General features: G+C 44.3%; 1 protein-coding gene across 1 annotated transcript; it reads left to right on the forward strand.

Annotated features, from left to right (window-relative positions):
* LOC140214445 (A disintegrin and metalloproteinase with thrombospondin motifs like) lies at nt 1-19,999 on the forward strand. Its single transcript, XM_072285802.1, has 6 exons — nt 1-43; nt 158-266; nt 9,644-9,811; nt 11,490-11,628; nt 17,374-17,493; nt 19,844-19,999. Exons 1-6 carry the CDS (start codon nt 1-3, stop codon nt 19,883-19,885), a joined length of 621 nt encoding a protein of 206 aa, XP_072141903.1. The 3' UTR covers nt 19,886-19,999.
* Nucleotides 20,000-25,936: the final 5,937 nt, after the last annotated feature.

Genomic DNA, 25,936 nt, shown 5'->3' on the forward strand with positions numbered 1-25,936 from the left:
ATGATCAGCGTTAGCACTGGACAGATCAGGAGAGGTGTAGCAGGTGAGACTCGAATGCGGTGCTACGGCATGTAATATTGCATAGGCTCGAAGTTGAATGTTTGCTACTGAGACTGGTCTGTGTGTGTTCTCTTGGGCAACCCTATTTCATGTTTAGGGTTAGCCATGACTGGAGGTCTGTGCTCGAGGCGAAGGGTGGCGGAAAGCTTGGACGTCGGGAGAGGATATGCCGGAATCGTTCATCTAGCTCACGAGCTGGCGCACTTGTACGTATGACGATTGAAACCGTGTATGTTGTGCTGTCCATTTCTTTCGCTAGGTGGTGCTTTTAGTTTGTATAATTCGATGTAGGTTTTCTTTGTATCATTCAAACTGATCTTGGGTGCGATTCTGTGCCTGAATCCACGCGCCTTTCATGATTTGTCCTTACTGTATGCCCAATACTCTGTGTTCTTTTTAACTGCACCATACTTTCAAAGTTAGAGAAATATAGATCACAGTGGCGATATTGAGATTTGAATGGGCAGCCTCTATCTTAGGAGTAACTTGCGCGGTTATGTGCACAATTTCTGACGTGTAACTGCGCATATTTCTCAAGGTACGCTAAGTTACTTTTTAATAATTCTTATTGGGTGGCTAAAGCAAACGAGCCTCTTGCAATTCGTAGTCGATATTGTATAGCTGAGGAAAGACACTCTAATTAAATAAGCTCCTGCATAGAGCTACGCGAACAAATGTTTCCCATTCGTTTGCCCTCTGAAAGTGAAACTTGCGCGGTAAAAGAGCACCTACGACGTCAATAATGCCTCCCTGCACCGTCACCGCTGGCATGGCCCCGTAGAAAGGTGTCTTGCGGTTTGTCTTCACTATTTCGAAATTTGAAGTTCATGGCAGATTTACTTGAACAGTAGGATGCACTTTAGACAATCTGTGGGGCCCCAAAACACTTGTCTCTTGCCTTCAGTGGCAGCGCAATATCGTGATGTATGTGCAGACGCGTTAAGACTGGCCATCATACCGTTGTGGATCTGTTTAGCTGCGCAGCAATTTTTCGGCGGCAGCTGTCCGCTGCTATACAAGCATTAAAGCTCGAAACTTATACGTAAAAACAATTTGCCTAGAAATCCAATAGCAGTACAGTTGCAAGGCACAGGTTCACAGGGTCATGCCACTGATGATGATGGCAAGATGACAGGAACGTGGGGTGGCGATGAAGTCGATGTCATGGGCGTTCTAATTGCACGTTAATCTCGGTTTCAGAGAGCCTTCTTACAATGCGAGATATTCGTTCGCGTAGCCCGTAGAGGAACTTGTTTAATCAAAATTTCGTTGCTTACTCAGATAAATATCGAAAACTGGCTCCAAGCTACTCATTTGCTTTAACCACATAAGAATATTAATTCAAGTTATTTATTGTAATATTGTTACGAGCGCACATACCTGGTCAAATTACTCCCTATCTAGAAGCTGCTGACCTGGCGAGTCGAATGGCGACGATAACCCTCTGCTATTTGTATTGCTCTACATTAAAGACTTGGTGCAGTTCGAATAAAAGAAAGAAAATATATGGATCCCACGCACTGTGGGATCCACATTCCACACTTTCCACATCCAATTTAATTATGAGGCTGTACGCAATGCAACTAATTATTATAATTGTACGTCTGCACTGTATCATGCATTCTCGGTCTGCACCCCGTCTCGCGGCGCAACGAAGACGCTCCTGCTCCGCGCGTCGCTTTTTTTCGGGCCTGGGTGTCCTCAACGATCAGTGCACGCCTTGTGGGCATTTTGCTGGCGCGCGTTCACGTGCTCCTGCTGCATACGTGGCCAGCACGCTGTAGCGACGCCAGCTCCAAGCACTCTCTTTAGGCTATGGACGATTGTAATGTTTGCACTGTCACAGCCGAGCACGCGACCTCCGCAGCCCAGCACCTGCGTTTTTGTGGTATAGGAAAGCAGCACATTCATGTGCCACGCGCACCAACTCCGAAACGCTGCCGCGGCGGCACCGGCCGGGATGCGCGGAGGCGAGCGCCGTCTGGTGGTGTCGCAAGAAACCCAGCGGCACGGGCGGAATAGGACCATAACAGCAGCAGGCGCGGAAAGCTTCGCTTTAAAAAGACAAACAGAAAAGCACCCCTGTTTCTGACTCAGCATTGCCTGACTGCCAGATTAGCTAATATGATAAAGAAATCCGCACAACACGTCAAATCGGATCTTTTGAAAATCGTTCATTCTATTCGAAAGCATTTCATACCTGCCCCACAAATTTACGCAAACAATGGTTCACGTTGGTGTTGTGTTCCTAATTCAGATTATTTTCAATGCCGGCGCAAGCCAAACTCTTCTCAGATAATGTTAGTAAAAAAAGAATTATGGACATCCCACGCACTGTGAGAGTCAGTGAAAGCGCAAGCTTTATGTATCCCTAATTTTCATTGACTTAATTGCCACTAAACATGAGTCCCCATTCTTAAAATCCGGCAACGACTTGAAACCCCCATCGAATGAAGTGGAAATCTCCAATGCCTAGTCCACAGCGAAAGCTTGTGGAGAGCTGCAGAATGTTTAAAAGTACCCGCTTCATAAGAAGCCTACAGAAAAACGAGGAAAAAAACATTCTGCTTCAATAACCAGAAATGACGTCTCTCTTTTTTTTCTATCCGAAGTGGCGTCACTTCCGCTTTACTTATATTTTTCCCGCGGAAGTGCCTTCTCCTGGCATAGATAGCGCTTAGCCCCATAAACTTTTGATGAAATACCATTTTCTGAACGCGTGGTTTCTATGAACGCTTCGGTACCACATATACATTTACCTTGTCAGCAGCTGTCAGACCACTGTTTCTGCTTCCTCGCATGCTGCGTCCAGCCACCATGTCGCCCCCGCGTGTTGTCAGAGCAGATTGAGAACCTGGATGTCCGACTAGACGGAATGTCCGACGAGAGGGTTTTCCAAAGGGCACATGACTGACTAGACGAAGTGCCCAACGAGACTGAGTGATCAACGAGTCATCGATTACTGAATATTCCGTCTTATTGGACATTCAGACTGCAAGTGTTATAGAGCGCCGACCGAAGAACATCAGAGCAGCGCTAAACCTTGCATTGTGTTCAGCACTTCCCCCATACAGAGAAACTGTCCAACTTTTTTTTTACGTTTTCGTGTTGCTGTGAAATCCTCTGTTGACCTTTGGCATATCTGTGTTACAGGGTGCTGCGAATACACTGAACTGTGCCCATTTTCTGGTGAAAATATTCTTCGGACCAGCACCCGTCCAGTGCAGTTGTGCCACCCAACCGCACCGATCAAAATGATCTTGATATACTGCACCCAAATATTAGGATTGCTATTCCAGAGACGCCTGCCAGTACATGCAGCTGTCTTGAGTTTCGCAGTAGTGAGATTCGCTATGCACTTTCGCCGATGCAAGTGAGAGCGCGATACAAACTTTTCGAAAGAGCGAAACGCATCTACATATGCGCCGCTGACGGTTAGCGCTGCGTGTCTAGTTAGAGCAGTTTGTGAATAACTAAGACCTATAGCTGTGCCAAATGAGAAGCCCTGACGATGACGTCGGAGGCTTCCGCGGAATATCGCGTTTTGTGAAAAGAAAAATCACAGCGCTAGACATCGCCAGCATACCCCACTGAAATGTACGCGGACTTGGCTTCTTGCCCTGACGTCGCTGCTTAGAAGCGCACTAGCCTTATCTGATCTAAGAGCTATCGGGCCAAGATAATCCGATGACTATATTCCAATTCTCCTTTTTGCTCTTCATTGGTGATCGCCAGGATTGTTCACTTGCGGGCGATGTATGATAAGAAAGGACTGCAATAATGTGGTAGCAAAGGTAATGTGACTTGGGAGCCGTTGGGCGAAGCTGGTCTATGCATATTATTGTGAAGTCCGTATGTTGACATTATGTAAACATCAGACTGGCAACTGATAGACGGGGACATGACCATGCGCAGATTTTTTTTCTTAGCGGTGAGTTTAGGAAGGTGTAGATAATCAAGCAATATCTTACGCGCATGAGGGCCGTTAGCTTTCCGACGTTTATGCAATTTAAACGCCTTATGATATTGAGGCCTTACCGAGCCCTATTACAGCGACACAACAAGAGTTGCGTACTTGACTTAGAGTGCAACAAACACAAGGAGTGACGAAAGGAAGATCAGACAGGAAGAGCACTATCCTGTAAAATAGCGCTCGTCCTGTTTGATCTTGCTTTCCTCTGTACGCGTGTTGTTTTTTTTTTTTTTTGCGCTTCAAGTCAAGTATGCAGTCTCACAAGCTCGCCAAAATTTCAGCTTTTATACAACAAGAGTTGGTGGACAAAAATCATAAGCTATTCCACTCTGTAAGGTGGATGACCAGCGAAGCTGCTTAGCACACGACACAGACACGACTCAGAGGTGTCGTGTGAGGTGTCGCCCATTGGCCTTATCTCACGCACCGTCGAGGTTCCACGCCTGGAATGTCTCTGGCAATGTTCCTCCTCACGTAAACATTGTGAGACACCTGGTAGATGCTCGGGCGCTGTTCCTTTTACACAGCTGCGGTTGCCTTGCGTGCTGTCTAGCTCCAAAAGGTCGCACTCGCGTAGAGTTGGAACACTGTCTGAGGAGTTCAAGTGTAACGCTAAACCTTGCTAAAGCTGTCAGGGCTTCACCCTTCGGATGAAACTGCAATTTCGTTTTTTGTTCATGTAAATTCCTGCCCTTTGCTGATTTCAGCTGGTCTGATTTGTCAAAAGCAAAACACGCTGAAGGAAAATCTATCATTTTCTCACGGAGGAGATAAGCACTAGTTAACTTATACTCTATCTCAGCACTTTCTCGTAGCACTGTGGAAGCTGGAGAACTCGTTAGCCAATAGGAAGGCCGAAAGTCTCTCGAGATGGTTTCATCAGCGCCGCGGCGTCTGCTCAGCGTCCGCTTGCCGTCCTGTCGGCACATGCTCCATGGTTGGTGCATTGACGCAACAAATGTTTGGGCATTATAACTATAAGCTGGGAGTTTACATGAATATGATATGGCTTCGCTTCGTCTCTACGCTTTCTCAGCAGTGCCTTGCGCAGCCCCCTTAGTATGTGCGAATGCCCTTGTAAATATTCAGCCGCGCCGCATCGTCTTTACGCGTCTATTTGGCATTTGCTCGCTGCCGTCATCGCGTTTCACACTAGAATGCGTCAGTAAATTAATGATACCGTGAACAATGACACCTTCATAGCGCTCCGCATCGTCAGCGGAACATCATTTATAACGCTGTAGTGAATTGAATTGAATATTGAATGTATCTTTATTCCCTACAAATTGGGGGAGACAGGGAAGAAAAGCTGCCAGTGCAGTTTGAAAAACACCCTGCCCCCTATGATCACAAGACATGGGCAGCGCGGAGCTGCCACGTGTTTTTGACAACACAAAAATACGCAGTTTTGCAAGAATGCATGAGAAGCACCAGGTGAAAAGTGAGTAGTAGCGCATGGAAAAGTTACACAACGTTTCACACACCACAATGTAATATATATATATATATATATATATATATATATATATATATATATATATATATATATATATATATATATATATATATCTATGTATGTATATATTGTTACGCATGAAGAAAGCGAAGACCGGTGGACGTGCTTGCGGTCCCGAGTGGGGGAAAGAAGAAGAGAACGACGCTGAGTTGATCAACCAGCTGGCCGCTCTTGCGCTCACCTTCGCGACCTAAAGTAAAAGGTCCCCCTCATCCGTAAGGGTGATAAACGGCCTCCTTCGCGCGTAACAGAGGGGTGGAGGTGCGGGGTACCGCTCATGACAACAGAACCGTCACTGCCGCAGCTTCGTCGAAGCCGTCGACTTGCCCACCTCCCGCCATCAGCCGTGACCGCCTTCAACATGCCAGAAGAAGGAGCCGCTCCGAGGGCAGCGCCTAGCAGTCCACTGCCATACTACCGAGTTCCACCCACCTTCGGAGGCAAAGCGGGGGAAGATGCCGACGAGTGGCTCGTCCACTACAAACGAGTGAGAAAGTCCGACGGCTGGGATGCAACCGCTCAGCTCACCAATGGGTGTTCTCCCTGACCGATACCGCCCTCGTGTGGTACGAGAACTACGAGGACGCGCTTACGACGTGAGAACATTTTGTTGACGAGTTAAAGGCGTGTTTTGGTGACTCAGTCACCAAAAAGAAGCGTGCGGAGCAGACACTGTCGCAACGGGCACAGCTACCAAGTGAGACATGCCCAACATATATCGAAGAAGTGTTAAAGCTGTGTAAGGTGGTCAGTGCTCGCATGTCGGAAGAAGATAAAGTTGGACATTTGCTGAAAGGAGTGGCTGAGGATGTGTACAATTTTCTAATTGGAAAGGAAAGCCACAGTTCTGTGTCCGACGTCATTCGGCATTGCAGAAATTTTGAAACGCTCAAGATGCTTCGGATTGCGCCAAAGTTTGGTCGGTTGGCAAACGTTACGACGGTTGCCAGTGTGTAAACGAGCCCTTGCATTGACCTTCCTACGACCATCTGACAGATTGTCCGCGAGGAACTTTCCCACCGCGAAGAGTTGTTGCATTCAACTGCTGACCACCATGGCGTGTGCACGTCACGTAAGGCTATGACGGCGCCACATTCGGTCCCTTGGCAACCGATGGTTACCGCAGCGGCCGTAGAGTACAGCGCGGCCCCATAGTCGAGGATGACAACACGCCCTCCAACTCCGCGCTATGACCAAAGCGCTCAGCGCATGCCTTCTCTACGCCCGATGTATCGTCGTGACACACGCCACGAACCAACCCACTACACGAGAGCAAATGATAATATTCGCTTCACCAACGAACAACCAAGGTTTCGACCTCTCCCACTGTGTTATTCCTGCGGTGTCCCGGGTCATATATCGCGGTTTTGCAACCAGCGTATGACCACGTGGTATGGCCAGCCCTCAGAATTTTCTCGGCCCTCCGAAACGGTGCCCAGTGGCCAGAACACGTATCATCTGGCGACGAGTATTGGCCGAGCACCTCCTGGAATCGCTCCCCGGCATCTAACAGGAGTTTGACACCCCACAGCAACGTCGTGCTCCCCGTTCTCCCTCACCACTGCGTCGCACCATGTCCCCTTCGTCACCGGTCTTCGTTTTCTTCATGCGTAACGATATATAAATGTAAAGAAGCTGTACACTCAACAAATCTGCACTCCTGAAATAGCTGACCGTATAAACATGAATATTAGTCCTGCTGATTAAGTAGGGAAATTTCTGATGGGGTAAGGGCACATATATCAATTCCAGATTTGTTTTAAGCATTTAAAAGCCTTGGTAAGTTGTTTTTTGGCATTTGGGAGCTGTAATTAGTTCTAAAAGGGTGCACTGTCCAGCGTTCTGTGTTTATTGTGAAACGTGAGAGGACACGTTCTTCTAAACATGATAATTTAACGAGGGATAGATCGCCTTCCCTGTTCATGTGATAAAACTTCTGCAAAAGCCGACGCCTATAAATTTCGTGCACCATGATAATTTTAAGCTTGTCAAATAAATGCTCGGTGTGTATATCGTACGGAATATTTGCGAGGACGCGTACTATCCTTTTCTGCAATAAAAAATTTGTTTAAGCTCGTATCAGTTCTAGTGCCCCATACGAGGCGACAATACTTGATATGAGAGGCGAACAAGGCATTATATAATAGTACTTTACCTGATGTAGGGAGAAGGTATCGGTTTGGGCTTATTATACCTGTTGTCTGACACAGTTTTTGTGTTACAGTATTTACATGGTCTTTCCATAGCAGCGATGTAGAAAAGGATTTCGATGCTTTCTACAACTGCAATCTGAGCATTATTATAGGTTATGCCATGTAGCAAAGGGGAGGTGCTTCCTGTGCGACGAAAAATTATAGCTTTAGTTTTGGTTCGATTGACACATAAACAGTTTTGCTTAGACCATGTACTAAGTTTCAAGAGCACTTCATTTGATATTGTGATAAGTTAGGTGTAAGAACGTGAGGTTAGAAATATGCTGGTGTTGTCTGCGCAAATTAAAAATTTTACATTGAAATAAATATTTACAATATCGTTAACGTAGAGATTAAAAAGCAAAGGACCCAGAATGCTGCCTTGAGGTACTCCAGAGAGTATAAATCTTTATTGGGACCTCAAGTTATTTATATGTACATATTGGCGTCTATTTTGAATATACGACTTAAAAAATTCAAGAGGAAGTCCTCTAACTCCATAACGATTGAGCTTATGCAAAAGAGTATTGTGGCTAATGCAATCGAACGCTTTACTGAAATCTACAAATAAACCGAAAGTGAGGAGCTGGTTATCGAAATTGGTAAGAATATATTCTTTGTGATGCATTGGGGCTAACTCTGTGGACTTGTCTCTCTGAAACCCATACTGAGATTCGCTAATTAAGTTGTGCTTATTACAGAATAAGTTTAAACGTACAAATATTATTTTCTCTGAAGCTTTGGAAAAGATAGGGAGAACAGATATGTGCCGGTAATTATTAATGTCTAGCTTGTTGCCTTTCTTACGGAGTACTGTTACTCTCGCAGTCTTCATCTTTGCAGGAAATACACCGGTTGAGATACACAAGTTGTATATGTGTACAAGTAACTCAGTGGTCTCATGTAGCACAAATTTTAGGGGTGTCATCTGTATTCCATCAGGATCAATGCATGACAAGTTTTTAAAACTAAAAAATACTGTATGCACTTCATGAACATCTATATGCTGACAAAAGAACGTGTTCTGCTTTGGAGGGAAAGTAAGGTCAGGAAGTTTTGCAGAAGTAACATAGGTATCGCGATACAGAAAATGTTTATGAAACTGTTCGACCATTTCATGCCGTGATAACTTCGGTCCTTTGTAAGCAATTCGTTATATAGAATCGCTCCTTCTTTGTCACCCCAACACAAAATTCAGCTTATTTCAAAGTTTTTGGCAGTTTATGCTACCTGCTAAGCGAAAATCAAACCACATTTATGGCTAGGCGCCCCCTGTGCGGTCCTAGCAGCGTCAAAGCTAACAGCTGATCTCAATACAAATGACAAACCTTTCTTAACGCTTTGACCTCGGAGCGAGATGAGACTAAGTGATGGCGGACTTTTTTTCATTTAGTTCTTTCTGTCGGGGCGTTGAGCGGGTAACAAGTGCGAATTCAGATCGAAGTGGAGAGTCAGTGCTGTACGGGCGCCGTTATGTTGCTAAGTAATCACCGTTGTGGTGGCTATTAAGATTAGCATCGGTAACCAGCACAGAAACTTAAGCAATGTACGACCTGCATGTGAAAGGTCCTAACATGTCACGTATCGCAGCAACGTATCATGTTCAAAGCAAAAATAAAACTGTGTAATCCCGCCAGTAATCCGACAGTTACGACCGAAACTACATTCCTCAGCACAAGGATATTACCTGCTTCGGCAGTGCTGCAAGTTTCTTGTGAGATTGAACATAATTATAGTATGCTGTGTGCAATTCATGCGAAAAAGAAATGAAAAAGAAGGAACTGATCATTAGACGACCATAATTAATCATTAGCAGATCCATGAAGGCTACAACTTCAAGAGGACGTGATATTGGCGCGATATCACTTGTACAACAATTGCCATTTCGCTCACCCCAAACAGAATGGGATCAAGTCACGATCAAGCGGCGCCCGTGCAGGGAATTCCAGGAAATCAAGGTGCATACCATTGCCGCTGGACTGACGGACACATCATGAGCTACGACTTGAAGGACGAGAACCAGTTTACTTTTTCACAGTGCTCTCAAGAGCAGTTTTTGGTTTTCCTAAGGTAAGCGAGAGTTCGCCTGCCTACTCACTTTTTTTTCTCTCTCTTTAGATGGTTTTTCCCCCATGCAAGGTAGCGAACCATGCTACTTTTGTTTTTGGTTAGCCTCCCTGCTTTTTTCTTCGTTTCTCGCTCATCCTCAAGGTGCGTAAGATTTAATTTCGTATGGCGCGTTCAAGCCTAAAAGCTTCAGTTGAAATAACCATGAATTGTGAGCGTCCTAATGTCTCGCTATGTGTCCATTGTGCTCTCTGGCAGCGCTTATAAACCAAGGCCTCTCATTTATCAAGGGTAGCTGTTCGTAGTGCGTAATCGGTGATTCATTATTCCTTTTTTCTTTGCTGTTGTTAGTAGTCCGATTGCAAAACCTAGTGGGGGTAGGGTTTGTAATTTTCACTGGAATTTCGATTTCTTCCAGTTTCGCTGTGTATTTGCCTCGTTTTTCGGCACCTGCTATCGGACGCGTCCGTAGTTGTGATTTTCCCTCCAGTCCCTGCGATAGAACAGCCGCGCAAAAAAAAAATCGTTCATGCAGCGAACCCATCAAACTTTGCAACGCTCTTTAGCTCTGTGTTCAAGCTCTTAAACATGGCTATGCGGTAATGCGGCATTGCTGTCTTTTCGCTGCGAATATCTGTCACTCAAGCTCGAGATCACAAGCCCGGCAAAAGCAGTTCATCGTCGTAATCATATTAAGCATCCTCTTTTTATGTCCCCTGCAGGACGAAGACCTCTCTTTGCGATCTCCAATTATCCCTGTATTGCGCTGCTTATTCCTACTTTCGCCAGTAAATTTCCTTATTTCCTCACCCCACCTAGTTTTCTGCCATCCTCGACTGCGTTTCCATTCTCCTGGCACCCACTCAGTATGTGTAATGGTCCTGCGGTTATCCATCCTACGCATTACATGACCTGCCCAGCTCCATTTTTTTACCTTTAATGTGAACCAGAATATCGGCTATCCCTGTTTACTCTCTGATCTACGCCGCTCTCTTCCTGTGTCTTAATGTTACCCATACCATTCTTCGTATCATCGCTCTTTACGCGGTCCTTAACCTGTTCGTGAGCTTCTTTGTTAACCTCCTAGTTTCATTCCAAGTAAATCATTATAATTCATATAACCGGTCCTCAAGACTGTGTATTACACATGAGAAAAAAGTGCATTTCGTAAAAAAAGCGTAACAACAGTTATACTTGTATATATATGTATATATATATATATATATATATTCGCTTTTTCTGAATAAGAAAAAAACACGATATAAGTGGTCTTATTTGTCAGTGAAAAATAGATAATGGACAACACGAGGCACTTGTGTAAGGAGCGAATAGTATGCATATCTTTTCTCTTTTCACTTTCTTTCCCTTATCCTTGACATGTACAGTCGGGAGCAAAATTTTGAAGACCACGGCATCATCAAAAAAATTTACTTTCTCTTAGCTCAGCCGTGAAACGTGAAATTTTCCAACTGCAAAACATTGGTCAAACGGCCACACGTGTAGCCTCTACCAGTTGGCTCCAGTATCATGCTTAAGCGCCTAAGGAAAAAAGCATATTCGTGCCATTGATGGTCTCCAGACTTTTGCTCGCGACTGTACTGGTTCCAAGTTTTTCAATTTCTTCTCTATTGAAGCTACGAATATTTCCTTATTTTTGTTCTCTGCTGTCCTACAAATGCAGGCTTGTCCCTCCACGTTGCATAGAAAATACTTGGACAGGCAAGTTGCCTAAGAACTCGCGTAGGTATCCCGGTGACACTTTGTCCCGCAACAAATTCTGCCGCAGGGAGTCCGGATCACTACAATCAAAGGAATGCACCGTGAGTATGTCAATGCGTCATAAAATGAGGCTTGAAGGCAACCATACCAACCATGCAAATAATTCGGCGTATAGTAAAGCAAGAGATGTAACGGTTACAAGCACGAGATAAGGTGCCTCAGAAAGGCTGGCCATCGTTTTGATGGAGGACCTATCTTCGTCTCCTATCGAAACGTTGGTCAGCCTTCCTGAGGCACCTTATTCCTGTTTGTAACTGTTGATACTACACTGGGCTACTCCGTCTGTGGGCCCCCTTCTTGATTTTAAGCGAAAGAGTTACTTTTAAAGCGAATAGCTTTCTTCGGCTCATTGGACCAGCCTTTTATCCTTGTACCTAAACGTTTTCCTGGGCTTATCCCGAAGGCGTTGCATTCTCACGCAGCTCCTCAACGCACTAGCTGTGACGCGAGAGAAGAAAGCGAAAAACTGGCACGTCACGCACCCAACACTCGTTTGAAGGCGCCACTTTAGCACGATGGAAGCATGCGCGTTGTAATCGGCCAAGCGAGGCAACGAAGTAATCGTGACCTAATGGTTAGAGCATTGGGCTATACCATGCTGAAAGACGCAGCGTCGATCTCGCCACTATTCACCGATTTCTTCAAAGCATTATAGGCGGACTTCACGCCCTGGAGGAGGAGGATGAAACGGAAGGAGGGAAAGGCAGGGAGGTCAACCAGATGCACGTCCGTTTTGCTACCCTACACAGGAGAAGGGGTTTAAGGGAAGGAAAGAAAGGAGAGAGAGGTGTACCCACTGGAGGTATACAATGTGTACGGGAGCCTGTCACGCTGTCCACGAAATGGCGAGTTTCTAAGAGATAGGAGCTAAAGTTACTAGTACCTTTAATACAAGTAACTATACTTTAATAAAAAGTTGCTTTATTAAAACAAATAGCTTTCTGGAAGCGTTCGAGAATTCTCTTACATTGACAATCATCGTCGACGGTTTCTGCAACAAGACTTTTTGACATCTCATCATTAATACCAGTTGTAGTTAGCAAATGTGAGAAGGCTGCGACAAGGTATATAATTACGCGTGTTCCTGGTTATACCATTTCTATATATACCCACGAACGTACTTATTGAGTATTGAAAGTTTGCTTCTAGCGCTGATAGCGACGCCTTTTCACGCGGCATTACAAAAGAAGTATTGCTATAGTTATTTCGTTCTGTCTGCTGCTGCCATGTAATGCTTTCCTAGGCCTTCGTCAAGCTGTTCGTACAGCTTTTAGCCCAGCTGACCACCCAGATACTTGCTGGAAAATAAAATATGATTTGATTTTGAAGGACAATCGTACAGATTTTGGCTCCACTGCATGGTTTTATTGTGAACTGGGCTGCGCAAATGCGGGCCGCAACGTAATTAAATTTGCTACCATTTTGGTTGGTGTTTCACATTGCATTTTTGAATAATAAACATATTTATGTTTGCGATAGGTATAGGAGCGCCAGTTGTGCAAGACTTTTCCGGCTAAGCCACTGGCTCAATTCTAGTCAAATTTGACACGGGGACTACAGTTCTCGATGTTTTCAGTTTATTAGCACCTTAGCGATCATCACTTGCCTATTTTTTTTTACGGTAAGGCCAAAGTGCGCGTTCTCTGTCCCGGTGCCGCTCAATAATTAATGCATCAACAAGACGGTGGCATCATCTGTCACTAATATGATGAAACACATCTTTTACCCTTTTGCCCTAGATGGCAACACCGTTCTGTTACACCAAAATGGACGTTTAGAGGCTCCGCGACAGGCTACGCGAACTTCGGCTTTATTATGAAGGGAACACCCAATTAGTAAACGTGGCTGGTAAACGTGGTCTTCAAGAGCCCTCACTGGAAACAGCTACGGCCGTGTAAAATTAAAGAAGAAAGAAATCAAACGGTTCGAGTGGCAGACTCATGTATACGTGACGCCATACTTATAGAACTGAAATAATTGAAAGCCATGAAAAAGATGCTGCGGGTTGACTAAAAGCAAGGAAGCAAAACTTTGAAGGGTAGACAACCCCCGGCAGGCGAATGCTAGTTTCAGTTTCAAGGAACATGCGAGCTTCAAGCGGCTGCCGGACATCCTAACCTATTTGATTTTGTTTCTCTTTTTGTGAATTTTAAATCGGGCGAAGCGCGGGAAGTGGTTGTCTTCGTGCGTCCGCCGAGCTTACCTCCGCTCACCCTTGCCGCTCGCTCAGCGATATCAAGAGTCGGATCGCGCTTGGTCATCTGCTTCGCTTTTCGTCCCCAGTATGAAGATGGGAAAGATAAGACAAAGAAGCTCGATCAGGCGTGCAACGAACGGCAGACGCAGGGAAGCGACTCAAACGAGCATTAGACGAAGATGGCTAAACGAGGCATCACATGTGTTGCGCGGCTCTGTGGTGTTCTAACAGCTGGAATTTCAGTTCCGCAAAGTTTTTCAGGTTTATTAACGACACCGGGTAAGCACAAGTATTTCAGTTCATATTCGTAGCAGGTATTCATTTTGCATGAGTAAACCAGTTCTGTGCAAGCCTCAGTGGACTGACATAGGAGCAGTGTCGCTCGACCCATTCGTCATGATGGCAGCCCACCTGCAGGCTGTCGGTGAAATACTTGTACTGAAGGGCTTGAGTGCGTGTTTGCTGGGCTATACATTTTGCGCACTCTTTACTTTGTCAAAACTTACAACCAAGGCTAAAGAAAAGAAGGTAGCCGTGACATTTTATCAAATTTCAAGAGCAATGACGGCAAAAGGATGCAAGCACGTATTTTCTTGTTGCGTTTTGATGCACAGTTATTAAGATATCGTATTAAAGAAGGTTGATGCTGTCTACTTTATCTGAATTTTGGAGCGTTGATGGAACTTTATGCTCCGTTACCTTGCTTAGGCACAGCTTCGGTGTGTGCAAGTTTTTGAGCATATGTATTATAGACAAGGCACAATGTTTTTTTTTGCCGGCAAAAATGTATTTAATAATACCGGTAATACAAGTATGGAGTATTTAATTATAATTAAGTGTGAACTGGTAATCCCCCTTGCGATGAAGAATGCTATTAAGTTATTTTATTAATAGTCGGTTCCTTGCGTTGATGTTGTGTCAGAACAGCGTCCTAATACTCGCCGTTCATTTCTGTGTATATATGAACATTACGCAAAGTATGACGAAAGGCAGATCATGTGCACTTGTAGGCGCTATAGAAATATGCTCCCTCATTCGGCATGTAGTTCAAGTAATGACAGCAATTGTAGGCTACTTCCTGTTCATGCAGATACATGTAGCCAGTTTAAATTTCTGTGGGTCCTTACTTATACTGTTAATGAAATGCACGTATCGTACTCTATCTTCTTTCTGTAAGCCCCGAAATGTGTCGCCATTATAACATACGTGATAGTCAAGTTCCGCGTGACCAGCCCTCGATGGCTAATTTTCGCATTGGTTTCGATCTTGCTGAATCTGTGTTCACTCATCATGTAGAAATTTCAGTTGTGAATGAAAATTGCTTCTGCAGATTGACGCTTTCGCATTGCGTGGAGGTCAGTATTTTTCCAGTACGGAATGTGTGAAAAAAAAAACCGTTCAACTTTTACTTGTGTTGAGCTTTCACTGCCTAATGAATCGGCCAGCTTCAGTTGATCCCCTTCACAACACGCGAACAAAATTCACGATTGATGGTGCCAGGAAGTTATTTTCTTTATACTACCCCCCACTATACATCTGTGGACCACTTGAATTGCAGCCCTAAACTTAAACACATGTTAGGAATTCCGAAGCGACTAGGTTCACGAAATAACGAAATGTACCTGCGAATATTGCAAGATAAAGACTGTTTGCTATACAAATATTTTTCATTATAATTGCATTGCACTGGTGGGTACGAGCCAGCGCTCGCACACACCAGTGCTCTAAAAATGAATAGAAGCTTCCAAGGTAAACGCAGCAGAAAAAAAAAAAGCGCTTCGTAAGCACGGCGCACTTCAGCGGTTTCTGCCCCTCGATTTGGCCAATGTCGCCGCAGCGCCAGCGGATCTGCAAGAGAGCACAAACACGGATTACTTGCGTGCGAATTGGGAAAGCAGGGCTTCGCGGCAACACTCCTCCTCCCGGTGGTGTGCCCTCTCCCTCTAGTCTCTGACCTCATCAGTGACATCTTGGATGCATTGTTTTGTTTTTGAATTATTTCTAGTGGATATCCGGCAACCGCCAGTGGTGGAAGCGGCGCTGGCGCCGCGTATAGGCATGGGGCAGAGTGTCCCAAGGGAGGTACAGGGAGTTTCCGCCCCCTGGGGTAGAGCAGGTACCGACGTCGTACGAAATACAGAGATACGCCATTTGATACAAAACGTAACAAACAATGTTGAAAAAAAAACATGACGTCCCGTAGGATCCAAGTTTGAAAATTTCACAGATGAGAGCTATCACGCGCGTCTACGCGTGCAAAAAATGAGAACACGCTGCTCCATGAAAGCTGCAGACAGGTACTTTCCCAAATTTACATATACTATGCAAAATCTTCCCAAGTCAATACAGGGAGGCATGCCCGTGGTGTGGCGCAATACCCACACTTTATCACATCACATGGGAGTGCAATACGAATAAGGCATTCCACAAAATAGAAAATCCGAATGCAGAGCCGTGGGAGAGCGTGCTCTCCAGCGGCGACCCTAGCCTGTAACGGAGGCTGGTGGATCATGCCCGACGAGCAGCCACGCTCAGTGGTGCCCTGGAATAGGGGCGCCAACCATGCAGGCTGGAGATCTTCATCAACCAATAGAAGATGAAGACATACGGCCTGACCGCTGAATTACTCTTTCTAGAGCAATAAAGTTTACTTCCTCCTCCTCCTCCATGCACAAAACGGGATTCCCCGGGTCGTACATAGCGTTCCATTACTGTAACAAATGAACTAAGTAAGATTTTTGCTAAGCGTACTCTGAACGAGTTAGTTTAGCGGCACATACACATAGTTGAGGATTGGAGGTGGGCCCGTTTAATGTTTGTCGAAGAGTGGGCACCAACTACAGGTGGTCTCACCCTTCAAATTATCGTAACATGCATTGGGGATCCGCGTGTTACGTCTAGGCTTTAAAAGGGCAAATTTACGCAACAGTAAGTGACCTGTCGTGGTTCCTTAGTTGCTAGGGCGTTGGTTGCGCTGCTAAGCACGAGCTCGCGGCATCACATCCCGGCCACAGCAGCCGCGTTTCGATGGCAGCTAAATACGAAAAACTCTTTGTATCGTGCAATGGGGTCCACGCGAAGGAACGACAGATGGTTAAAATTAATCCGCTATTCTCCACTACAACATGCCTCTTAATCACATCGCGGTTTTTGCATATAAAACCCCAGAATTTTTTTACAACTGTTAGTAGGAAGTGGGGCACGTACTGTAAAAGTATTTTACACATGCGAGCAGTCAGAATCGCAGAATGCGTAAAATTACGCACGTTGGAGCTTTATGATTTATTTATTGTAAACTTGAAATAAATTCTATGATTTAGGATACCGAAACCGCGATACGATTATGACGCGGAAGTAGTGGGTGGACTTCGCATTAGTTTGGACCACTTGGTGTTTTCAGTGTGGACTTAATGTCCGGTATATACACGGGCGTTTTCGCATTTCTCCCCCGTCTAAATGCGACCGCCGTGACCTGGAATGAAGCTGTGACTCCTAAAAAAGAAAATCTCCCAACCTTGATAAGCTGTCCACTTAATAATTGTTAACCTTGATAAGTTGTCCATATCTCGTTTGCATTGTTCTGCTCCAGAAAAGAAGTGGAGATGCTCTTTGCAAGATAACGTGCTGCCCTGGAAAAGACCGGTACAGACGAAGCGTTGACATGGCTGAATACTGGTGCCTAGATGGAACGAACTGTGGCAAAAACAAGGTAAAACGCGTTTCCCTTAAGTAGATATCTCTTTACGCTCACGGTGCTAAGGAAGCACTCGACATCGGTAAATGTAGGAGGTGCGAATGAACAAAAGGTAAAAAAAAAGATGCTAGCACTTGTTAGAACAGTACACAACTTAGCGTGGTAACAATAATCACTGTAGAAAGATTTGGCAGTTCTTTGTTGCAATGCCTAGTCTCATGCGGGCGTTCCGAAACCCAAATTTACAGGAGGTACAGTGCATATATAGTAACAAATACCTGATGTGATATATAGGGTTTTGTTGCGCAAGGGTCAGTAAGGACCGAAGAGCATCAAGAAAAGCTATGACATAGTCGATGGTGTGGGATATGCGTTGTTGTGGTATATATCAATGGAGATAAGGGTATAAGCGACATGTCTGTGTGGTTGTGTGAAAACATTCGCTGTAAAGTGCGTAAATCGTAAATGTACTAAAATACGACAGTTATGTATAAGGTGAAAAATAATGCGTAGGACGCAAATAGAGAGTATGGTACGCAGGGGTGAAAGACTAAAAATATGTCTCTGGCAAGAGCATTACTGCTTCACCAGAGCCCTTTGAAAGTATGCTCTATACAAAACGCTACCATCGTCTCAGCGGCCTGCGAATTTTTTGGGCTGGTGATATGTAATGCGGCGACTTCGTATGAAAAACTCAAAAAGTGATCTTGCGTTAAATATTGGTTTCTTACCCAGAATGCCTGATATAGACGTGGTAAAACGAGTGTTTCCGTTTTGCTTGTATGCATACCTGCCTGTCCGATTGGGTCGGAAAGCTGAATGACCTTCGTTTATTAACTACACATCGCGCTTTTTAAATGAACATGCGAATTTTCAATCCAGGGTGTCCGAGCGAACGTTGTCCAGGCTGTTCAAAAATATGAAATTGGCGCATTGCACGATTATGAGACCTACTGCGTTCGGTTGCAAGTCCCTTTTCGCGGCAGAGTATTCTTGTGCACTGATTACCTGGCTCATATAAAAATAAATATTCAAAATAAGCTATTTTAAACAGAGGGCATGACTTTCGATAGAAAATGGGTTACCGGCTCCCGAAACATCCCATTCGATCGTTTTCGGCGTGCCTTAGCCGCCTTTTATTCATAGCGTGTGAAATACGAGGGCCACGTGCTAGCAAGCCCGCGTGCAGCCACCTCAGCGGTGCGAGAATTGAATTCGACAACTGACCTCCTGGTTACACCGTGCGATGGCTGTGATCGTGGCTGCGAGCGAAAGCAAACAGCGAAACGTTGCCGCTTCGAGGCGGTCGCCGAGTCGGACAAGTCGCAGCGCTCGGGCGCGTAAACACGCGGTCATATTTTCGCGGTGTAATTAAACGCGAGGCATATTTCGCGCGCTAAAGGACACCGCCGAAAACAATTAACTGCGTGGCATATGGCGCGCTGAAAATGGCCGAATGGGATGTTTTAAAACGCAGAGCGCTCCCATCGGTAGTGACGCGCTTAGTTCGAAGATTTAGAAGTTGAGTCATTAAACTTCAGCAATTAGTCAGGTAATTAGTGCACGAAAATTTAGTCTCTCTTTCTCTCTCTCTCTCTGGTGAAAGAGTACTGACGAAAAAACACTGTAGGTCTCATAATTGTATATTTTACCTTTTGCTTTCGCGTTATTTTAAAACAGTTTTCTGTTAGCTAGAACGTCCTGCGTAAGCGCAGCAGAAGAACATGCCTTTGCATTTTCCTCTGCTTTCGGATGAAAACGGCTCCATATATCATTCTGAGAAACCTTTTTTTTCTTGTCCTTGCTGCTTATAAAATGAAGAGAAAAAAACTCTAATTCATAATACATAAACCTGCAAGTTTTAGTCAATTCAGGACTAAGTTTGTTCACTCGCGCAGTGTAAAATTTTTTTACTTTTAGACACATTTTCCGCGTATAATTTAAAACATAACATCGCTGACACTAGAATCGATAGCATCCACTTTATCAGCAATGAGTTACGCGTGCCAGTGACCAGGCCAGATTATTCACCTCACGACCTAAAATTTAGGCTTCAATCGCGTCGAAAAATCAAAATTATTTTGTAAACAGCTTTTCCGTACCTACAGTGAGGTTGGTTAAACACAAGTAAAAATGTATTCTTTGGTGAATTTTTTTCATATTTCTAAAGCATTTCCGTATGCCTTCACTGACATATCCAAAACAATATCAGTATCCTATTCACGCAACAAATACGATTAACATGCAAAATTTGCGGTATCGCGTAACTCCATATCCAGCATATGAGTACTTGTGATTTGCAGCGGACAGAAACGTGCATATACAGACACCTCCTTCTTTCTTTCTTTTCTTTTAATTTGTACAGGAATGCTACAGCGGTTACTGCAAGGCCAAACGCAAGAAGTAAAGCAGCATCGCACGAAAAGAGGCGAGCAGGAAATTAAGCCATTAGCATTCAGTGTGCTTTCTAAACTACAGCAACGTTTTTCTTTCTAAATAAATAAATAAATAAATAAATAAACGTACTGCTATGTTCACTACGTTATTTTGCTATAAAATGATTTGTCAAGATGACCGCATTCTATCTTTTATGGAAGCTGCTGATCTATTCTTCGCGAAACTTGGAGAAGTAGGGAACACAGCAGGCAGTGCTGTGAGCGCAGCTGTCTGGCATTATGCCTAGGATGACACGTCGCTCGCACTGATTGATTGATTCTTTATTGGTTTATCACATATAGATATGATGGGAGGGGAATGGAAAAGCCATTCAAGGATGGCTTGAGGGAGTTCTTCGCCCCCATACTGGCAAAGGGAACAGCAGAGGCACACACATTTTGTTCACATGGTCGTACAGTTTAACAAAGCCATCATATTAACCACAACATTGTCATACACTTTAACAAAACCATAAAATTAAACACATCATTAGTTACTGTCCTACGTAGGGAATCATGCGTTAACATACGTAACTTCACCTCAGCGTCGAATGCCAGCACAACATTTCGTAACAACGTACGCGTAGTAATAGTGGCAGTAGTGGTATCCCAGCTTGGGCCCAGCTTCACCGCTTTCGTCACGTCGGGCTTGGTAATGGAAATTTCTGGCCTGGAAACACGACGCCATACAGTGCAATGCACAGGTCTTGTGCCATCTAAGGGGTGTTAGCCCTGCTGGAAGTGAGGGTAGGTGCTTGCTCACAGAAAAAAAAAATGTCCGTTGGCAGGCAGTCAAAGGCTGTTCGGAATGGTCAAGGCAACCTATCAGCAGAATTCAGCGCTTCCTGCCGCTCTGAACTACATTCTTAGCCTGCTGTACTTGCATGCTTCGTGGTCATGGCGAAGCGCTGCTTAGCCCGAGGTCGCGAATTTGAACCTATCTCGTTATGACCCCAATCATGACCCCATCAAGTGTATTGCGACGGCGAAAAATACAAAAAGCTAGTGTATTTAGATGTGGGCTCACGTTCGAAAAACCCAAGTGGTCAAAATTTATCCGGAGCCGCCCACTATAGAGCATGCCTCATAACCAGATTCATTCCAAAAACATTCCAGCTCTTACTCCAAGAAACAGTGTCAAATTAAATTCGTAATTAGTAAGCTTCATTCGGGGACCCGTCGTTGTTCATTACGTCATCTAGGGTCTTAACTTTCTCTCAAATGGCTGGTCCTTACAGACGCTCTGCATGCACACCTGTCAGAAAAAGGAAATACACGATTGACCCTTCCTTTAACCAGAGTCATATGATAACTCTGACGCCGCGGAACATCCACCATGCGAACAATATAAGATCTAAAGATTGTCTGAATTCGGGGCACTTTCTTTACTCTCTGTAGGTTATATGTCAAACCGTGCATTTGAGCATGTTACGACGCTATACGTCGCTTTATTGATGCATAGTCACTATAATAATGTTGTCACTCTCGTGCAGCACAAGCTCTAACAATCATATCTTTTTGTTCACTAACGTGGATACTTATTCTCATGAGCCGTTTCCGCATGTTGAAGAAGGCGCCAGCAAGCTTGGAGATAAAGAAAACGATCAACGAAGTGTTCGTTGTTCTTCTGCCATCTTGACTGTAGCTTCTCTCTGTATACATTTTGCAAATAAGTTTTTCTTTGGCTACTCTTATTCCCATCACACTATGTGTAACTGTACGAGGGCGAATCACAAAGTCTTTGCCCCTATTTTTTTAGCCAAATTACGGCTGTAAATGCGAGGTCAACATATCCATTCCCAGCGGTGGACCTTTCTTGGACCGGGACCTTTCTTTCTGCCGGTAGCTCCGCGGCACGGCGCTGCTGTCAGTTGTTGAAGATTGCGGTTGTGCTTGACACGTCCATGGCGATGAGCAACGAAGTATGATTCGTTTTCTGTGGAGCAAGGGACGAACGCCCCATGAAATCCTCAGGGAAATGGAGCCCACGTATGGGGAAAGGTGTATCGCCTTTGAGAAGTGCGAGGTGATTGTGTTGCGAGTTTGCAAAAGGCCGTGAAGACTGACATGACAATGAGTGTTCGGGAGGCCGCGTGCGTCGCTGACTGACGACTATGTGGACGAATTCTACCACAGGAGCATCTCAAGTTTACTTCTGCGATGGGACAAATGTCTAAACCGGTGTGGGGACTATGTGAAAAAAAGTGTAAGGTACGTAGAATAGTGCGTACATTTGCGATTGCCTGTATGTACCTTATATTGGGTAATAAAAATTAGGGGCACATACTTTCCGATTCGCCCTAGTACATATATTACCACGATGCAAAATTGGGCATAATCATCATCTCTATCCTTGCAATGTCACATAAACATATCATCTTCGTAGCCTGTGGTTTAAGTTTCACTTCAAAATGTAACCCCACGATTCATGATTGCCCTTCTACTAACAAACAACAATGCTGCGCATCACGTAGCGCCCAAATAAAATTTCGGTGGACATTTTTTTATTAAAGAAAGAAGACAGGGCTTACTTCGAATCACGGAATGCATACAAAAGCAAGGTGAGGTTGCGACCACTATGAAAAATGAAATTAAATGCTTCAAGTAACTTTTTACTTCGCAATCAAGAATGGGGCTGATAGATGGAGTAGCACACTGTGGTATGAAGGTTATAAACAGAAATAAGGTGCCTCAGAAAGACTGAGGCACCTTAGCTCTGTTTATTTCCCAGTATCTTTAATTGAAATGCCTCCTGTTTTTTTCACTGAATGCACGAGCAGCGTTATGAACGCTCAAGGTATGATCTCGCTGTGTGCGGCCATGTATATTTCCTTGTTGTTTTTATTGTTGGTGTACGTTCGGTCGTCTCTATTTCACGGCCGTCATTGACTTCGGTAACTGTAGCCGGCTGATCAGTATTGGGCTCGTCCTCTGTCACCACAATGTGGGAACACTTATTCAAACACATTTCTTAGATGCAAGCATGAAAAGAATAAGAAAAAGACACTTAGGCTTTCATCTATAACCTGAGCATACTTTGCTATGTTAGAGCCTGAGTACATTCTGAAAAAAAAAAATCTTGCTGAATATCTGCAAAGGCATCATAGGATTTTACACATGGTACGACAGGTCATTTTTGAGCTGCAAAACACTCAAACAATAATTAATCATATAAAATTCTATTAAATAACGCCTAAATTTTTAGCCATGTAATTTCCCCCGAAATACCTAAATACCCAGATGCCTAGGTAAGTAAGTAAAATAAAGCAAGTTTGACATGTCAATGTTGAAACAAATTGTTTTATTATGCATGCGCACCTAATGCTAGATATTACGGCAGTTATTTATTTATTCTTGAAAGGCGCGACTATATAAAAGTGAGGACGCGACTATGGAAAAGCCGCATAATGTGTGAGAAACCTCAGCGTAGCGAGAATTCATATTAAACATCTAAATGAAAAAGAAATTTGTCTCACCCTCTCACACTCTTGCTACTTGAGTTTGAACATTGCCGTGTACCTAGTTTATAACCAACAGCCCATTATGATGTTGAGGCAAGCAATATTTAAGTTCATCTGCAATGTCGTACTGCACCATATCAATGAGACCTTTGCGTATAGTCACTGGTCCCATGACAACCTTTATCGATGAATTCAAGGCTGTTCTCTCATATTTTCTGTTCATTCCGTGACTTTTGAGACCATAAACTTCTCTGATTTTGTGGTTTTAACATGTTGCTTTCCCCTAATTATATTATTTGTTCAAATTTGTTCAAATAACCAGTTATAACTGTTGATATTTGCGTTTACAAGCTTTTATTCCTTGCAGCTACTCGGCAGAATTCACTCAACTCTATAGAGGTTCTTAGCGTGTTCGTGCGCGTTATTTCAGGGAGTTTAGCTTTTCCGTATAATCTATTACCTTTCAAGTAACATCGGGTTACCGGAGACGTACGGTAGTAACAACGCTAGTAACGACATATTCTCATAAGTTTTCCAATCACAACATATTCGACACGTTTTTGTGTTACGTGAATGTTATCGTTTAATGATCATTTTAATGAATGGCTCAACTATCAGAGGTCAAGTTGCTGCAGGCACCCTACCGCAGCGCATAAGCCGCGATCTAAATAATGTTAAGTATGGCTAAGTAGCTTATCGAATTTTGCGAAAAAGTAACTGAACAGCGTAAGTCAATGCAATAATAGCCAGCTATGTGACCTCTCCGCTTAAACTCAGGATGGCAAGATGGCACTACCAACTTATCTACCACCGCCCATGCAAGCACAGAACCTGTATCGTATCCAGCTTTTCTGGACATGAGGGTTTAGTTCGCGTGAGTGCCACCACGTGGCGTACTAACCTTAAACTTTTCAAACTTCCCGCGGTGCCGCGTGATGACGTCAACCAAACAAAATAAAGAAAAATAAAAGCTATCCCTGCGCATTGAACTTCACCACAATGCTTGTCCCGCCGGTGTTATCAGTGGTCTCGATCAAGCGTATTCGCTCGTCGCCTAGAAATTACTCATCCTAAGAGCGTTTAGTCGCGACGAGCAATAGTTCATTCTGGGCTTTTGATGCGCGTCTTTTTTTTTTTTATTCTCTTTTCCTTTTTCTTTTTTTTCATTCTACGGAGTAAAGAAGCTAGCCTAATCGTCAGAAGTACTTCGGGGCAGCCTTTCTTCAGTCGGCACACATTGTTAACGTCCGAACATCGCACAGCGTCCACTAGAGACGCCGTCGTGGACGGATTTTGATTTTCCACTATCGAATTCGTTAAGGTGCACACAATTATTTCACTAGCGACATTGCAATGCTCCCTCATGGGCTACCGCCGCAGCTGCAAATCTAGATGTGCTTAAGCATTAAGACATATACATGGATAAGTTGGTTTTTCACCTTAACACAAAAGTCACGATACAAGAGTTGAGCAAACTGTTCCTGTGTCGTCGCAGGGTGTGAGACCGGGCTAGTTGGTATACCATGCTAAAGTGACTAGCGCAAGAGTGGACACGGGACACTAGAGGCGACAAGGATAAGCGCAAACATCCAACTGGGCGCTTGTCCTTGTAGCGTCTTTAGTGTTCCCTGTCCACTCTTGCACTAGTCACTTCATTTTGTGTCGTCGTCCATTAGCATGCTATAGCCGAAACAGTTCGCAATATTACGTCTCCATTTACTGGCCACCAGGCCAGGTACACCATTGGGTACGACACATACAGTACTTGCAGTTAGTTTCCAAAGTAGTCTCCTATGGCGGTTGTGCACGTGCGTGAAGCAAAAACGATATTTAAAATTATTGTGCAGTAATATATGCGGGATCCGTGTGTCCTCCACATTCTCTACCATGTTGCCGTTCCGCCTTTATTATATAGCCGCATGTAGACTAGCAGCTATCAAACGCCATCAAGTCTATCCACATACTCAAAGACCTCGCGCACAACTCCTGTCGCTTAATTGTATTCAAGAGTTGTGCGACTGCCCAGGATATCCTTAACGAATGTTACATAACACATTATGAGGTTTTACTTGCCAAAACCACGATTTCATTATGAGGCACGCCGTAGTGGAGGATTCGAGAATAATTTAGACCACTTGGGATTTTTTAACGTGTGCCTAACCCTAAGTACGCGAGTTTTCGCATTTCACACCCATTGAAATACCGCTGCCATGGTTGGGATTCGACTCGAGACCTCGTGATTAGCAGCCGAACCCAATAAAAGCTAAGCAACTATGGAGGGGAAGGAATGTTGGCAGTAGGAGGAAGGTGACAGCCGGAAGGTGAGGCAATTTGTTCCAATCCTCATTGCGCGAAAATCGGTACCATCTGTCGAAGAATGACACCGTAGAATGCACTGTATTCAATGAGTAAAAAAATTAAGCGAATCCAATGTATGTGCGAATCGATGTAAGCAAAGCTTTCTGCGTTTGTTGTCATTGTCATGCGTAATCTCCACAGAGTAGACAGGCACTCTCTAATGAAATGCTGTCAATGTTTGCCTGATTACGCCTGCCATTGTGA

Source organism: Dermacentor andersoni, unplaced genomic scaffold (genome assembly GCF_023375885.2).
Source record: "Dermacentor andersoni unplaced genomic scaffold, qqDerAnde1_hic_scaffold ctg00000044.1, whole genome shotgun sequence".
Lineage (NCBI taxonomy): Eukaryota > Metazoa > Arthropoda > Arachnida > Ixodida > Ixodidae > Dermacentor > Dermacentor andersoni.

Bases quoted from the DNA above. Each gene is read 5' to 3' on its own strand.
- LOC140214445 (XM_072285802.1), top strand. From the start codon at position 1: ATGATCAGCGTTAGCACTGGACAGATCAGGAGAGGTGTAGCAG. The intron at 267-9,643 runs GTACGTATGACG...CACCCCAAACAG, and splicing joins GCTCACGAGCTGGCGCACTT to AATGGGATCAAGTCACGATC. The intron at 11,629-17,373 runs GTGAGTATGTCA...GTTCTGCTCCAG, and splicing joins TACAATCAAAGGAATGCACC to AAAAGAAGTGGAGATGCTCT.